The sequence below is a fragment of the Leopardus geoffroyi genome, chromosome B4 (assembly GCF_018350155.1).
Source record: "Leopardus geoffroyi isolate Oge1 chromosome B4, O.geoffroyi_Oge1_pat1.0, whole genome shotgun sequence".
NCBI classification, from domain to species: domain Eukaryota; kingdom Metazoa; phylum Chordata; class Mammalia; order Carnivora; family Felidae; genus Leopardus; species Leopardus geoffroyi.
The window spans coordinates 75,458,657-75,474,608 of NC_059341.1; the positions used below are offsets into that span (position 1 = coordinate 75,458,657).

The 15,952-nt window shown below is 46.8% G+C and overlaps 2 protein-coding genes across 8 annotated transcripts in view; one reads left to right on the forward strand and one right to left on the reverse strand.

Moving 5' to 3' along the window:
- PFKM (phosphofructokinase, muscle) overlaps positions 1-5,458 on the forward strand; it is a 43,659-nt gene extending 38,201 nt beyond the window's left edge. For 2 of the 3 annotated variants that reach the window (XM_045463415.1, XM_045463416.1), the window contains 9 exons: positions 350-420; positions 781-868; positions 943-1,095; positions 1,582-1,746; positions 2,793-2,854; positions 3,084-3,195; positions 4,411-4,510; positions 4,598-4,703; positions 4,928-5,458. In XM_045463415.1, the coding sequence (XP_045319371.1) occupies positions 350-420; positions 781-868; positions 943-1,095; positions 1,582-1,746; positions 2,793-2,854; positions 3,084-3,195; positions 4,411-4,510; positions 4,598-4,703; positions 4,928-5,072 (1,002 nt within the window). In that variant the 3' untranslated portion in view covers positions 5,073-5,458. Of the gene's footprint in view, positions 1-349; positions 421-780; positions 869-942; positions 1,096-1,581; positions 1,747-2,792; positions 2,855-3,083; positions 3,196-3,559; positions 3,691-4,410; positions 4,511-4,597; positions 4,704-4,927 lie in introns of those variants that run through there. The other variant, XM_045463417.1, reaches the window with a different exon arrangement.
- Positions 5,459-6,526: 1,068 nt separating this feature from the next.
- ASB8 (ankyrin repeat and SOCS box containing 8) lies at positions 6,527-14,972 on the reverse strand. 5 transcript variants are annotated; one of them, XM_045463433.1, is made up of 4 exons: positions 14,842-14,971; positions 11,877-12,040; positions 10,317-10,421; positions 6,527-8,476 (listed from the first exon to the last, which is right to left on the reverse strand). In XM_045463433.1, exons 2-4 carry the CDS (start codon positions 12,003-12,005, stop codon positions 7,844-7,846), a joined length of 867 nt encoding a protein of 288 aa, XP_045319389.1. In that variant the 5' UTR covers positions 12,006-12,040; positions 14,842-14,971; the 3' UTR covers positions 6,527-7,843. The 5 variants fall into 5 exon arrangements, with proteins under 5 accessions (XP_045319389.1, XP_045319390.1, XP_045319391.1 ...); XM_045463434.1 differs by having other exon boundaries at positions 11,877-12,036; positions 14,842-14,958; XM_045463435.1 differs by lacking the exon at positions 10,317-10,421 and having other exon boundaries at positions 14,842-14,972.
- Positions 14,973-15,952: the final 980 nt, after the last annotated feature.

The following is a 15,952-nucleotide window of genomic DNA, read 5'->3' on the forward strand; positions in this document are numbered from 1 at the left end:
CCTCTTCCAGCCAGGGGGGTGTCGGGGTGGGATCAGAACTCAGGAAGTAGATGGGGCGCCTGGGTGGCGCAGTCGGTTAAGCGTCCGACTTCAGCCAGGTCACGATCTCGCGGTCCGTGAGTTCGAGCCCCGCGTCGGGCTCTGGGCTGATGGCTCAGAGCCTGGAGCCTGTTTCCGATTCTGTGTCTCCCTCTCTCTCTGCCCCTCCCCCGTTCATGCTCTGTCTCTCTGTCCCAAAAATAAATAAACGTTGAAAAAAAAAAAAAAAAAATTAAAAAAAAAAAAAAAAAAAGAACTCAGGAAGTAGCATTCAGTCCATAAGGCAGACCTGTGTGATCTTTTCCTGCAGATCGAGGAAGCTGGCTGGAGCTATGTTGGGGGCTGGACTGGCCAAGGTGGTTCCAAACTTGGGACTAAAAGGTAAGTGGCATTTTGGAAGCACCTCCTCCTAGTCACCCCTGAAGATGTCCCTTGGAATGTGGGTGTCAGTTCATTAGGTCAGCGTCTACACTGCTGTAGTCTGCATCTTCTGTCCCCAAGCTCACAGTTGCCTCAGTGAGGGCAGGCCTGCATATCTAGACATCTCTTAGCAGCTCAGGCAGTTTTAAGCCCCAGGATGTGCACTTACACAGCCATGAGAGGGGTGGCAGGGAAGGGGGCACAGGTCAAGAAGTTATACATAAAGCACATTCTAATTCTAGCTTTTTTCTCCCTCAACTTTGCTTAATTCTCCAAATTCCATCACCTCATCGCCCACCCCGCCTCATCCCAATCAACTAGGACTCTACCCAAGAAGAGCTTTGAGCAGATCAGTGCCAACATCACTAAGTTTAACATTCAGGGCCTTGTCATCATTGGGGGCTTTGAGGTGAGTGCCCTCCCGTTTGTTCCCCTCCTCCCCACTTTTCCCTCTCCCCTCATGGCTGCCACCCTCCTTCTCAGGCTTACACAGGGGGCCTGGAACTGATGGAGGGCAGGAAGCTGTTTGACGAGCTGTGCATCCCGTTTGTGGTCATCCCCGCGACGGTCTCCAACAACGTCCCCGGCTCGGACTTCAGCGTGGGGGCTGACACAGCACTCAATACTATCTGCACGGTGAGAGCCCGCCCCTGCTTTCCAGGCCTCTGGCCAGCTCTGTAATCCCTGGACCACGTGTGCTGGAGAGTGAGCTACTGTTTTTGTACTAACCAAGTGACAGTGTTCGAACGGTGCCTCTTCAAGGCCGGGCCCTTACGCACTTTATTTCTCCACGCTACGGTGTTCATTCTCACCTGTCAGCCTCCAACGCATCAGTACTCTGCGTCCCAAATGTTTTTTTCCGTCCTGAGGTCAGATAGCCTAATTTCCCTGCCCTGAACAACACAGAGGGTAAGTACGGCTTCCTTCCCAGGAGGCGAGTTCCACAGGGCAGTTGGCAGGTGTGCCGGCCGCCCCCTAAGGCAAGAACTTGATGAGGCGTAGGGGCCTGCCTGAGCCGGGGAGGGTGGCATTCTGGGGCCGGTTTATGGCAAGGGCCAGAGAAGTGACAAGGATCAGACCCCGGACTCTGTCTTTCTAACTGAGACCCTGCTGTCTTTGCAGACCTGTGACCGCATCAAGCAGTCAGCGGCAGGCACCAAGCGTCGGGTGTTTATCATCGAAACGATGGGTGGCTACTGTGGCTACCTGGCCACCATGGCAGGACTGGCAGCTGGGGCCGATGCTGCCTACATTTTTGAGGAGCCCTTCACCATTCGGGACCTGCAGGTAGATGGTCACTCAGAGCCTGTTATGCAGCTCTCCCCTGCCCTAGTCTGTCCCCACAGCATCTTGAGCTGTGAGAGCTCAAGATGAGGATAGCTGCTTGGTCTCTGGGGCCCTGCGAGGAAACTAGAAAGAGCAGCAAGAGGGCATCTCTGGTGTAACCTCGCACGCATGACCACAGCTGCTGTTTCTGGAGCATTCGTTTCGAAGGCCCCATGTTGCTAAGCCCTTCTCAACGTGTTTTTGCATTTTGTCTTCAAAACACACGTGCAAGGGAGCTATTATTATCTCCGTGTTATGGACGAGAAAGATTTAGAGAGGTTAAAAGACTTTTCTAAACTTGTGAGTAGGTGGTTTAACTAACAGAGAAAGTCGGTGGTGTCTCTACTGATCATGCCACCCGCCCTGGGCTCCCTTGCTACCAAAGCAGACTCTTCTCTTTCCTGTCCCTTCCGGGGTTGGGGTAGGGCGCTCCGATTCCTTTTTCTCAGAGGGGCCGTATGATCCTAGTTTTCCAAGATCTCAGTTCACTGGAGGGAAGAAGAGCCACAAAGTGCAGGGGCAGCAGGCTGAGGGAACTCCCTCATGCAAGAACTCAAGTCCCTGCTGGGAATGGAGGGTGGGAGTCTTCCTCCTTCACCCCCAGCTCAAAGCCCAGATGAAGGAACTGGTTCCTCCCAAGCGAATCACTGCTGCACCGACAAGCAACCCATTCAAAGGCCAACACTGAGAGCAGAGTCGGCCCTCTGAGGGAAGGGAAGCAGAATCCCCTGGAAGGGGACACTGGGAGCAGGTGGAAAGGTGAAGACCGGCAGTTACCACGGCTGTCCTTAACTCACCCTCTCCCAGTTTTGCCTGGCTCGTTTGGAGTCTTTGTTCACATTGCAGCGTGCACTGAACTTCTCACAGGGACTAGGCACAGATTGTAAACAGCTCTCTTCTAGTCTCTTTCCCCATCTGGAGAGGCCTGGTGGGGAACAAGAGATCCGTGCACTTGCCCGGCCTTATCCACTCCTGGCAAGGCTTAAGATTTACTCTCTTATTTTCAGGCAAATGTTGAACATCTGGTGCATAAGATGAAAACGACTGTGAAAAGGGGCTTGGTGTTAAGGTACCTCATCCATGGTGTGTTCCTAAGTGAAGAGAACAGTTAGGCTTTGGCTCTAGCCCACAGAATGAATCCATGGTTGGGATGCCCTGAGGAATTTGGGGACACAGTGAGAGAACCGGAGCCATGGGAGGAGACAGAAAAGGGAAGAACAAAGCCTACTGAAGCAGAAGAGGGTTGGGAGGGATGGGGAGACAACCGAAGTCACAGGCTTTTGGTCTCTACTTGGCAGGAATGAGAAGTGCAATGAGAACTACACCACGGACTTCATCTTCAACCTGTACTCTGAGGAGGGGAAGGGCATATTTGACAGCAGGAAGAATGTGCTTGGGCACATGCAGCAGGTCGGGAAGACACCCCAGTCATACCCTTCACCAGACGGCCACAATCGCCGATAGCCATTGGGTCTCCCATTGGTCCCCAATCTGCTGGAGGCTGTCGGTGCCACCACAGAGCACGAGCCTGCAGGTTTTACTGTCATAGAATCGAAACAGCATTACCCTGGAAATGGCCTTCGAGGTTATGTGATCCCTCCTGGGGCAGGGCTTCTCAGCACTGGCACCATTGTCATTTGGGGCTGGATAAATCTTTGTTGCGGGTGGCTGTTCTGTGCCATTGCGGGATGCTTTAGCAACATCCCTGGACTCTACCCACTAGATGCCCGTAGCACCTCCCTCCTAAGTTGTAACAAATACAAAATGTCTCCAGACTTTTGCCAAATGTCCCCTGGGGGGCAAAATCATCTCCAGTTGAGAACCACTAATTCAGATGAAGAAAATGAGGCCCAGGCGGGAGAAACAACTTTTTTAGGGCCGCTCATCAAGCTTGGGTGAGAGCCAGAATGCACTCCGGGGGAAACGAATTCCCTTCTGCTATCCACATGCAATCCCCACCTACGGCAGGCCTCGCTCACAGACGGTACTGGTGGTCTTAGGCCTCCCCATCCCAAATGTCCCCAGCTGATTCTGCTTAAGTATGGACCTTTGACCGTTGTCTACCTACCTATGAATTCCCAGTATCCTCAGCTTGAATGAGCTTATTAGCCCCTGCAGGAATGGGGTCTGACTGGATAAAGCATGGCGATCTATTCCCCACTTTCCCACCTCCTTTCACTTAGTTCAGAGAAAATCTGCATGATGTTTTATATTATTCTGAGGTGCTACCAAGGACATCTATGTTGGTTCACAAGGAACACTTCTGTCGATGATGGTGACTGACAAAAGCTGCTAGGCTGAAGAGGGGCAAAGAGGCGACTGGCCCATCAGACTGGAAGTGAATGAACAGGATCTGGCAGCTGTGGAGCTAGAGGCGGCAGTTGTGAGACCAGGTCCCCCATATCTAATTAGTTACTCTTACCCCTGGTAAATGGCCAAATAAGCTGTGCCAGCTCACTCTGTTCTCAGCGCTGTCTCAGGATTTCCTTCATGGTTAGACTTCTGGATTCCTGTTTCCAGCTGCAAACCTGGGGCCTGTTCTTTCCTTTTTTCTGTGTGTATTCAGGTATCTCTGCCACTTCATTAGAGTCCTTCCCTCTGTAATTTTTATGATTCTTTTTCCAGGGTGGAAGCCCAACTCCGTTTGACAGAAATTTTGCCACTAAGATGGGTGCCAAGGCTATGAACTGGATGTCTGGGAAAATCAAAGAGAGTTACCGTAATGGTAGGTGGGGTAAGAGGGTAAGACCCCCCCCTCCCCATAGTGGCTGGTTCCCCATTATAGAAGCCTACTGACCATCCTGTATTGCAGGGAGGATCTTCGCCAATACACCAGACTCAGGCTGTGTTCTGGGGATGCGTAAGAGAGCTCTGGTCTTTCAACCGGTGACTGAGCTGAAGGAGCAGACGGATTTTGAGTGAGTACATCTACTTCCCCGGTAGTTTCAGGATCTGCTCTTCCCAACCTGTTCGCTGTCTTTGATCCTTTTATCTTAGGAGTAACACCTGGACTCGTACCCGTTTCGGATCTTAGGCCATGTCCTAAAATCCAGCCTCTTCTGCTCAACTTGTTCCTATAAGCTTTTGATAGAAATCATTTGGGGTGCTGAAAGATTAAATCATCTGTCTCATTCCTCTGTAGCCACCGCATCCCCAAGGAGCAGTGGTGGCTGAAGCTGAGGCCCATCCTCAAAATCCTAGCCAAGTATGAGATTGACTTGGACACCTCAGAGCACGCCCACCTGGAGCACATCAGCCGGAAGCGATCTGGAGAAGCGTCTATCTAACCCTCTTTGGAATGAGGGTAATGGATTGTCTGATCATGGTCAGCTCACCCCCTGATAGATCCAAGTCCATGCATTCGCAAGTGTTTTAGCCCATTTTTCATTAGGTTTCCTTTTAATCTGCACCTGTAGCCATGACCAGCTCTGGCCAGGGAGCTGAGGCAGTGGGCAGTGCGTAGAAGGTCCTTTGAGGTAGAATTTATCATCACTTCTACCCCAGCTTCATCTGTCACACAAGACTGGGCTCCTCTAGTGCTACTGCTAGATTTCAACTACTTGGTTAGAATCTTCCTAAAAATAAGCTCTATTTATTTCTTGTGATAACAAAGTCTTGGTTCCTCTACTACTCTGACTGCAGTAACACTAATAAAGGCCAACTGGTCACTGTGCTTTTGGTTCTCCTGTTGTCACTTTTGTAAGTAGAATGTCATACTGTCAACCCAAAAAGCACCAGACCCTGCTCAGACATGTGGGAAAATGCAGCCCATATGATCACCCCATGTACTCCTCTCCATCTCTTGGCTCTGCACATACGGTCCTAGAACATCATATACTGGTCCTTACCCCCTATCGCACACTAGTCCCTCCTGCATCCTCTGTAGCCATAAGGTGCCCTGCCCGTCTCCCTTAAGCATGAAGTTGTGTTTCACCTCGTGATCATATACCCATTACCTAGGGGTTTTTCCAGCCATTCCATGATCTCTACTTCTCTTCTGACAACTCAGGGTTCTTCCTTCTCAACTCTTCCCCTGTTATTCCTTCCTAGATGAAACGCAGACCCCATTTGTGGGGAGACATGCACATTTTGAAAGCCTGGGAAAGAGACCCCCACTCCTGGACCTGGTTTGGTGGGCTGGCTGAAATACTGCTTGAGAAAGCGGTCAGTTCTCATTCAGCTCCATTTGTTTTCTATTCCATAACAATAGCTTCTTCCTCATCAGCCAAGTAACCATGTAATGTAGTTGGTCTTCAGGAGCGAGACCGCAGATTTTACCCAAATTGACAGGATGGCACCTGCTGATGCCAAGTTTATGCTTAGCCTCCAATAACCAGATCCTGACTCTCAGCACAAGCGTACATACTCCTCCCAACCCAGTTTCCTCACTTGCCTGATGAAGCAGGAAGAGGTTCAAGGTTTTACCAGCCGTGGAGGAATGATGATCTCTAATATGTCACTTTTGCTGGCTATCCAAAGTATTACCTTTACACCCTGAAAACAGTTCTGAACAGCAACTGAGAAGGCTTGTCAGGAGTCCAGACTTAAGGCAGCCAAATGCTCTTTGTGCAGTTTATTAAGGGGAAGAAAAATTTACAGTAAATATTAAGCCCTGGTATCACTGCATCCTCAAAACAGCTTATGAGGGAGGTGGTGACAGCCCATTTCAAAGTTACGGACAACGGGGCTCCAGGTGATTAAACAATGTGGACAAAAGCAGGAACAGTAGAAACTGCCAAACTTTGCTTTTAGAAGTGTTTATTTCTTTTTTAAGTGAGCAAAAAAACCCAAAAAAACAAAAAAACAAAAAAAACCACCAATGGCAAAAGGGCAAAAGCAGACATGTTTTTTCAAATTAGCTGTGTCAGCAGATTGCAGTCATTTTTATTTGTAGTTCCCGATCAACTTAAAAAAAGTTTTTCAAATTTGCATCAGGGTCATCCAAGATAATAACAACTTGATCTAGTTTAGGGACATGAAAAGGAAGAGTATCATTGACTAAGTATGGTTCACTAAAACAGTTCCTTTTTGAGTAGGTGGGCCAGCTTGAAAGCAGCTCTTATAATGCTCTTCCCCCACTCGCTGGCCTCCCCCAATGTCTTGTATAGATCCGTAAAAATCAAAGTTGCCAAAACAACTGAAAGGAAAATAATTCTGAACCCTTAGTAGCGTGAATTCCCTGAAGGGAAATGAAGACGACCCATGGGAAAAGGCAGCCCAGCCCATCTCCTTCCCTGCTAGAGTAAACACCTTCATCTAAGGTGCAAGAGCACCTGCTAATAAGCCCATTGGAGCAAACTGGTGTTCACCAAGAGAAAGAACTGCGTTAGAAAAGTTCTTAGGACTGCTCAGAACCTGCTACCTCTTCTACTATGTGGAAAGCAGTAAGAAAATGTTAGTTCTGAAATAACACTGCTGAACTACTGGAACCCTCAGGCACACCCATGGAAAAGAGGCCAAGACCGCTGTTTCCTTTGATGGTGAGAGAGGGGGCCAGTCCCTTCTGAATGCTCCATGACGTGGCACTCTAGGAATATCATCCAGCCCAACTGTGAATCTGCACACCATTTGAGCTTTTGGTATCCTCACCTTTGGGCCACATTTGTTAGCTGGACTTTTCTTAGACTTCTTCACTGACCAGTTAAAATGTTTCTAGAGGGATTCTTCTGAAATGTTAATCATGTTCCCAAAGGAAAACTAAACACACACTCTTTAAATACTCTTCATCTTCCTGGAGAATTCAGTTGCATTGTTGACTTTTTCCCTAAAGGGGGGAGGGGGGTAGGGGGAGACCTCTTCGCTTGCAGGGTGCAATATAAAAAGCCAAGTAAGCAATAAAGAGAAAACAAAAGTGAGGGATTTTTTTGTTTGTTTGTTTGGTTGCTTGGTTTGGGGAGGGGAGGTGGTGTGGAGGTGACTGTTGTGACATGTTGCCTCTAAATATAAACCACACAACAGGAACAACTGCTTTTCCTGTTTTCCAAGACAAAGAGACAGTACCACAGGGAAAAATCTCACCCAGAGTTGCCTGCCTGATAGTGCAAACAACTTCTCCAGCCTATTCCACAAGTAAGAGGTATTCCTTCAGAGAGGCTGGCAGTGGAAGGCCCTTCACTGCATCTGGCAGATACTGGAGGCCCAAACTCCGGCGCACAGCATAGCGAGACAGTGTTTTTAGAGTTCCCGGGGCTGAGCACAGAACAGTCAGTTTTTCACACAGCTGCTGGTCTCTGGCCACTTCCCGTGGCATGGTGCCATTCTTCCTTAATTCAAAGTGTCCAACAGCTCTGTGGAGAAGCTCAAAGCAAGAGTCTTCTTTCTCTGTTCCAAGTCCCCTGACTAATAGAGCCACCAGGCGGGAGATGGGCGTCTGGCCTTTTAGGTTGATGACTCTGACTTCCGCTCCATAATCAAGAAGGATGCTGACGCTCTCCAGATTTCCCTTCATGGCAGCCCAGCTGAGCGGGGTATCGTTGTTATAATCCAGGGCATTGACAGAAGCCCCACTCTCCAGGAGGGCCCGCACACACTCAGCATTGTTCTTAAAGGCTGCCCAGTGAAGTGGGGTATCTCGGTTGCCATCCAGCGCGTTGGGGTTTGCGCCATACTCCAAGAGGACCTCCACACAAGCCTCATCTTTCTCAGCTGCATAGTGGAGGGCTGTTCGGTTGTAACCATCCAGGGCATTCACCTGCAAAGACGGAGGAACTATATGACAGTAGCTAGACTACCGAGAGGAAGATGGGTGGGCAAAGAAGCTTGCATGTGTTTATCCACGACCTGTGCTCTGTCATGTTCTGAATATGAGAATCAACAAGCAATTCCCAGGGAGTCTTGGTGATCGAGATGGAGAGATGTTAGGAGCTTCGGAGCAAATAGGAAGAGAGCGGTCTCAAAACAACCAGCGCTCTATTATGTGCACTGATCAGCTGGCCTGCATTATTTAGGGTTTTTCTGCTACATTCTTGACTATTCACTAGGATCTCTACAATGGGGTAAAGGGTAAAGAAAGAGAAGATGAAGTCTAAATCCTTGTAACTACTCTGGGAGATCTTTATTGGAAAGTAGTTTCAACACATGAGCCAGAGTAAAGGTTTTGAATTATTTTACTTATCCCAACTCACTCTAACCTGTGGCTGATGGCAACCAGATTGAAAAATAATGAGGCCAAACTCCACCCATATAGCTTTGCCGCGTTCTTTAACCATACCGAGAAGCTCAAATTGTTAATCCGATCAGCCCCTTGCAAAACTATGCTGTGCAGTCATAAGAGAACCTCAATAAAGGCATGTGAAGTGAAGAGCACAACCTTGCAATACTGCAAAAGCAGCTGACTTGCTACAAATCAACATTCCCTATAATAAAGACTTCAAAACCCAAACTTAAGACTAACATATTATCTTCCCCCATAAAATGCAATAAAAATAAGCTGATATATTTAACTCAGTTCAACTTTCTATTTAGCTAAAAACTTTCCACGCCTCCGGGGATAGTTTTCACCACTGACATTAAATCACTGGCTTTCATTTCAGGGTCACTCACAAGAGTTATGTAACAGATAATGACAAGTAGAGAACAACATGGCTGGGTGGATGGTGCTGCGGGCTGGCCCTTTAGGCTTACTGACCAATATGTTTGGGGCCTGCACACCAGCTTCGCGGCATGTCTGATTCCAATTGGCGCCTCAGCACGTGCAACTTCCAGATTGCTTACAAACAGTCAAAACTGCTTACTTATTTACTTAACAAACACTTACTTAGCAATTACTACATGCCAGTGTACTAAACACTTCACAACCTTATGAAGAAGATACCATTGTCACCCCCGTTTTACGGATGGAGAAACCGAGGCAAAGAAAACTTAAGTAACTTGTTCAAAGTCCCACAGCTGGAAGTGATAGAGCTGGGATTCAAATCCATGAAGTCTGGCTCCAGAGTCTATTCTTTTAACCTTTCATTATACCATGCTGCTTCTTGCTGATGCCGATATAAATTAATCTAGGTTTCTTATCTTAAGATACGTCAGAAAGAAGACAGGAACAGGATACAATAAACGGAAAATAATTAGTGGGCAGAACTAGCACAAGTAGCCCAATCCTGAGGAATGGGTTACCTAATGACATCTATCCCCCAGAAACAGTGGTATTAGAAGTGCATGTCTGGTAGCAGGTGTCAAATGGTTTAGATTTAATCACTCCAGGGGCCTCGGTACTTAGAGCTCCTGGACAGTCAACAGGCCATGAGAGCACTGAATGGAAATGCAAGCAACTCCAGAAAGAAGGCTGAGAGGAAAAGGGGAGATAAAACTTCCTCTTCCTGGAGCCCGGGACAACTTAAGAAAGAAAGGCAAAGGATGAAATCCTTTGGATCACTATATATATATTTACCATTACATTCTGCTTTGATATTGGCTATGCCAATGTTACCACGGGCTAGAAGGTGGGAAGGGACGGGAGAAGAGACAGAAATTTTAAGAAAACGTGAAGCTCAAGTTGTAGTGGCTCATTAACGCGACAGTGTTAAAAACATTACCTCAGCTCCTTTTTCCAGGAGTAACTCCACACAGTCAGCATCTGACACCATGCAGGCGCAGTGCAGTGGCTTCAGTGTGCCATGGGTACAGTTCACATCTGCTCCCTACGGGCACAAGGAAACTTCAGTCAGTGTGCTCAGCTCTGGCTCACTGAGTAGGATGAGACTCAGAACTGAGTCCAGGTTGGAAGACGGCTCTAGCTCTGACTGTAGTGGAAACATACTACTAGTCCCGGTTTCTACTACATATTAAAATAATATAATGCTAATATCCAAACCGAGGGAACACACTGAAGATGAAAGAAAGAAGCTATCAATTCCCTAGATCAAGTGACTAAGTTTTTCCACAAGGTAACTTGCCAGATGGCCATCTAGGCATCACTGAGGACATAGCCTTATGTGCAAAAGCAATGGGAAACTTCTCACCACTCAGGAAAGCTGGAAAACCCATCCACTTTCTACGGCCGCCATGCTCTACAAAAGTCCAGAAAGTGAGTCGGTCAGACTGAAACCAGGAGACCTGGCACCCTCTTTGTCATTCAACGGATGACCATCACTAATAGTAAGGTCATCTTAACGTTATCTTCTTGTTTATAAACATCTTCAAAGTAGCCTCTGAGTATGGGCATTCTCTGCCACCTAGCCTCCGGAGGTATGGCTCTTTCAAATGTGATGAAAGGAGATGGGGACCTCACAGTCAGACCAAAGTCGCCGAATGACTCAGCAGCAGAGCTAGAATTAGAACGTGACAAACTTCCTACTGCTGAATCCTCTGGTACCACTTTTGCTGAGAACAAGTTAACGCTGTATGACTATTCCTTCTCAAAGCTGCACCACACAACCCCGAAGCGGCTACAGAGCTCCAGGCAGTAAATAAGGATTCCACTGTTGTTGAAAAGAAATGTACAAAAGCAACCATCTGGATGCATTTTCTAGTGATCAAAAAATTACCCTGTAACTTCTCTTCAGCAGGAATAATACTCAGGAAAAGATCTCAAAGACTGTCTAGGATACTAGTTGTATAACAATCGCTGAATGGCAGTGGTTAAAGATGTTAAGATGCTTTCTTAAGTCAAAAATTACCCTGCATTTAAAGGTTGACATTCCTTACAGAATTAAAAGTGGTAGCTGTTGTTAAGATAGACGGCAAGTGATATCTCTCTATGTGATTATTATAAACCACAAGGATTTGAAAACTGTTTCTGCTTTGCTCGTCTCCTTCCTCCCTTAGTAGAACACGTGTAGGAGACTTTGAGCTTGCTGGATCCCATATGCATCATATCCAGACAGAGATTTTACAAAGAACGTGAGACTAGGGTCATCCAGAACATATTTCCTGAAGAAAAATATCAGATGCACAAAGTGAAAGGGAGAAGGAAAGAGAAGCAAAACACAAGGAAAATGTATTTGCATCGTCAAGTTAATACATGTATGAGGACTGTAAAAACTCCTTGTCATCTTGCGCTGAGTCAATGCTGCAAATCTGTAATCTATCACGATTCCCCAGGAACCTTCCCGCTTCACCTCCCAAAGTACTCTCCATCAATACAGCACACTCACCCCTCTGATGAGGTCCTCTACATTATCATGTGGGAAGGAACGAATGGCAGCGATTGTTCGGATTAAGCGCTCTGAGAGAGAGTATTTGCTCTGAATGCTCTGCATAATATACCACATACTGGAACTCATCAAGGCTCAGAGTATGTTCACATGCTCCAAACTGCCTGAAACAAAGAAGTTTTAGGCATATACAATATCACTGAGCACACCTGTCCCTGGGATTAGTTCTCTGAGGCCCTCCCAATAGTAAAAGTAGATTTCAAAGAGGTCAATGATGAATTAATATTTTTTCTTAATCACAGAGAAATAGATTATAATAGTCGTTCAGGGAGCTGGGTAAACCTGGACGAAAATGTTTTGACCCTCAGCACCTCAATTCTACTCTCTGAATAGTCTGGAACAAGATTTCCTCAAGAGGCCCCAAGACCCTTATGGAGCTCTGTGTAGCTTACAAATAAGACCAGGCAAGGAAGAAGATATTTTTTAAAGGCAGAAAATGCCACAAAACGTTCTTTTCCTCCTCTGGACTTTGTGGTCTTTACCATCAGCATCACCTTTAGCTTACTTGTTACAGTTGGCCCTGCAGTATAGTTATGTTTATATTGTTTCTCGTCTAAATTGTAATCAATTAGAAGGCGAGGTCCCTGTCTTCTATATTACTGTCCATGTAAGGCCAGCCACAGAGGCTCAAAAAAGTAGGTATTTAATAAATAACGGTTGATTGACTAAAGGCTAAGAAGTGATCGATACCTGTGAGAAGAGAGGGAAAAGGTTATGGAACAAATACATCTATGTTAACAATGGCAAGACATCTGTGAAACAGTTTAAAATGTCTTCAGCAAAGAAAAAAGTGGGAAATATTTGAAGTGGTATTCTAAAACAAAAAACTCAAAAGTATAATTAGTCATGTATATAAGAAAAAAAATCAAAGTTCACACCAACGACGTATGTTTGTAGCTACAGGAAAACAAGCAGATTTAAGAGTGCAAAATGAATTAAAAATTTTAATAATTGGCCATTCATGACAACTGAGAAATAGATTTGGGCAAATATATGTTCAAACCACAATATGACAGAGGGTTCTAGCATGGAAAAGAACATAATGCAATGTACTTAAATTTAACTGACAGAAGTTTTGGCTATATAAGAGCCATATACTAGTTGGGAAACATTTAAAATTACAACAAACAAGGTGGAACATTTCCATGAAAAGGCATATATCAAAAACTGTAGAGAAAATATACTATGCAGCATCAGCTCTCTAGGTGTAACTGCTTAGGAATAAGTGTTTCTATTAAACTATAAGCTCCTTGGGGGTAAATATAGTGTTATTTTCTTTTTTTTTTTTTAATTTTTTTAATGTTTGTTTATTTTTGAGAGAGAGAGAGAGAGAGAGAGAGAGAGCAAGCAGGGGAGGGGCAGAGAGAGGGAGATACAGAATCTGAAGCAAGCTCCAGGCTCTGAGCTGTCAGCACACAGCCCAACGTGGGGCTCGAACTGGTGCACTGCAAGATCATGACCTGAGCTAAGGTCGGACACTCAACCGATTGAGCCACCCAGGTGCCCCAAATATAATAGCTCCTGGCACATGGCAGTTTCTCAATAAATATTTGTTGAGTTAATGTAAAAATTATTACTTTAGATCCTTAAAAATTCAAGACTTGCATAATCAAAAATGTTATGTATATGACTTAGACTAAGGGGAAAAAACCTAAAATGACTTTGGTCATTTCAAATTATGTAAATTTTGCTTTTTGTAATGAAGTATCTCCTTATACTTGAATAGTTTCTATTTTACTATTTATCTGTTTAAACTGTATACAGTATTAATTAATAGAATGCAAGTTAAAATATTCAATTCATAGGTATCAATAATTCATATCAGGCATTCTTCTCCCCTACGTTATTATGAATGAATAAGCTTACATGCACACCTGTTTATATGTCTCTCTGAAACTTTCTAGATAATTTAGACTTGACATAATTTTAATCTAACAGCCACTAAACTCAGAAACAAGGGTGTGTATCTTACACTTCTTTGTTGCAAGGCGAAAGGAGAAAAAAAGCAGCCGGTGCATTTGAACTAGAGATCCCAAGAAAGGGGGCAGAAGACAGAGCATCTAAAGTGGAAGGCTTAGACTGGACTTGCTCTGTTAACCGTTTCTGGGCAATGGATGATCTGAAGAAACTAAACCCTGCAATCATTTTCGAGGCGTTCTTGGGACTCTAGGCTAAGAACTCCTAAGTCAGGGTATGACCAGTGGTCTTCTGCTGCTGCATCGAAGTTCCCGGTAAAGAGTGAAACTCCGGGGCACATTGACGATATGCACTGTCGGGAAGGGTCAAGGCAATGTAAACTTCACCTATCTTCCGACAGCAGCCCGTGCGCGGTTTGACCCCAAGTGGCCCCTTTCCTCTGCTGGAACTAAGAGTCCTCTCTCCCACATTTTCTTTCACTTCGGATCCAAAGAAAACACCAAGAGGTATTCTACTGCGATGCTAGAAGCACAGTGGAAGAGAGGCGACATTCAACAGCTCTGGTGCTAGTGACGCCTCAGCTTCCGCCCGAGCTGAGAGACCCTCAGGCTAGTCAGAGGCGCCCCCAACCCCAACACATCTGCTGAAGGGGAGAGCTCGCGGCCGCTACGTGTTGCCGAGGCAAAGGGCCGAAGGGCAAGGACACAAAATGCGAGTACGTGCGGTGTCACTTTGCTCTTGGGATCCGAAAAGATCGCAGCAACCCCGGCAGGTCTCCCGGAACGAGGGGTGAAAGAGGGTCGCGCAACCTACACCGGTGGAGTCCCGGAGGTTAACCAACCCCTTCCCTGATTTCCCCAAGGCCGGGAACCTGTCTCTGCCGCGAGGGCTAACGAAACCCGAGCGGGGAACGGAGGAGTTACTGGGCGTAGTGCCACAGGTTAGGGAACCTGGCTGCAGGCAGGCCCGCAGCGAGGGACGCACTCACCGAACCTCGGGGCAGAGCTGGGCGGTGAAAGCCGCTGTCAAGGTGTGACCCGGAAACAGAAGTTGGCGTCTCCAGCTGGCCTCTGTTTACAGGATGTGGAGAGCGATTGGGGCACCTGCGCACCGGCCAATGGCTGCAGGCGGGGGGCGCCTGCGCAGAGTCGTGAGGCAGCCTCCGTCCTACCCAGGCATAGTTAACGGATTATTTTCCTTCCCTGCCGGAGGGTTTGTGCGCCGGCGCAAAGTAGCGCTGTCGGCCATTGCCCGGGGTCTTGGGTCCGCAGCTCTAGGCAAAAAGCTCACCGCCCCCGGCTATTGGGCCGAGTCTGTGGGGCCGCCCCTATGTGGACCAGGCCTATAGTGGGTCCTTCCGTGCTTTTCGCTGCCTCCCACGGTCTCCAGCTGAGATCGGGCCTGGGCACCTCATTTCTAACCTTGCTACATTGGTTCGGTTGCTTAGGAGACTAAACTGTTAGTAAGAAGTGTCTTTGGAAAATAAGAGACTTCCATCATTATTCATAATATTGGAAACGTGTGCTTTCTGAAACCTCCTGGATAGTGTCCACCCTTCCTCAAAGGGAACTATACCGAAGATAAACAACCGCCTAAGAGGCGTAGCAGTCCAAATGTCGAAGACTGAAAACGATGTACCCGCTGACAGTAACCCTTCCCAGCCAGGGAGATGCTGCAGCGTCTCAGTGATGTCCTTCCCAAGCAAAAGCATAAACATTGGAAGCCAGCAGCACGTAGTGGTGCAGGTAGAGTGAAGCAGGCTGCACAGGCTGACTCTAAGTGCTGTGATCTACCTGGCTGCCTGTTTAACCAAGAACAGCCCAACACCTACTCCCCAAAGCTTGTTCTAAGCAGCAGCATCAACCAGTTTGAGAATAAAGCAGGGCCCAGACAGTTCATGAACATCAATGAGGGGATGGTGAACTGGAGAATCTCACGCCTTGTCTGAGGAGTGAGCCTCCCCTGCGTTCCAAACTCAAAAGATTTTTGCCATGCAGGAATGTGTCCCCCACCTTCTGCCACTCTGCTATGGTGAGGTTGTTCAATTTTTCCAAAGAAGCTGATACCCAGTTTTTTTAAACAAGTGAATCCTCCAAGTT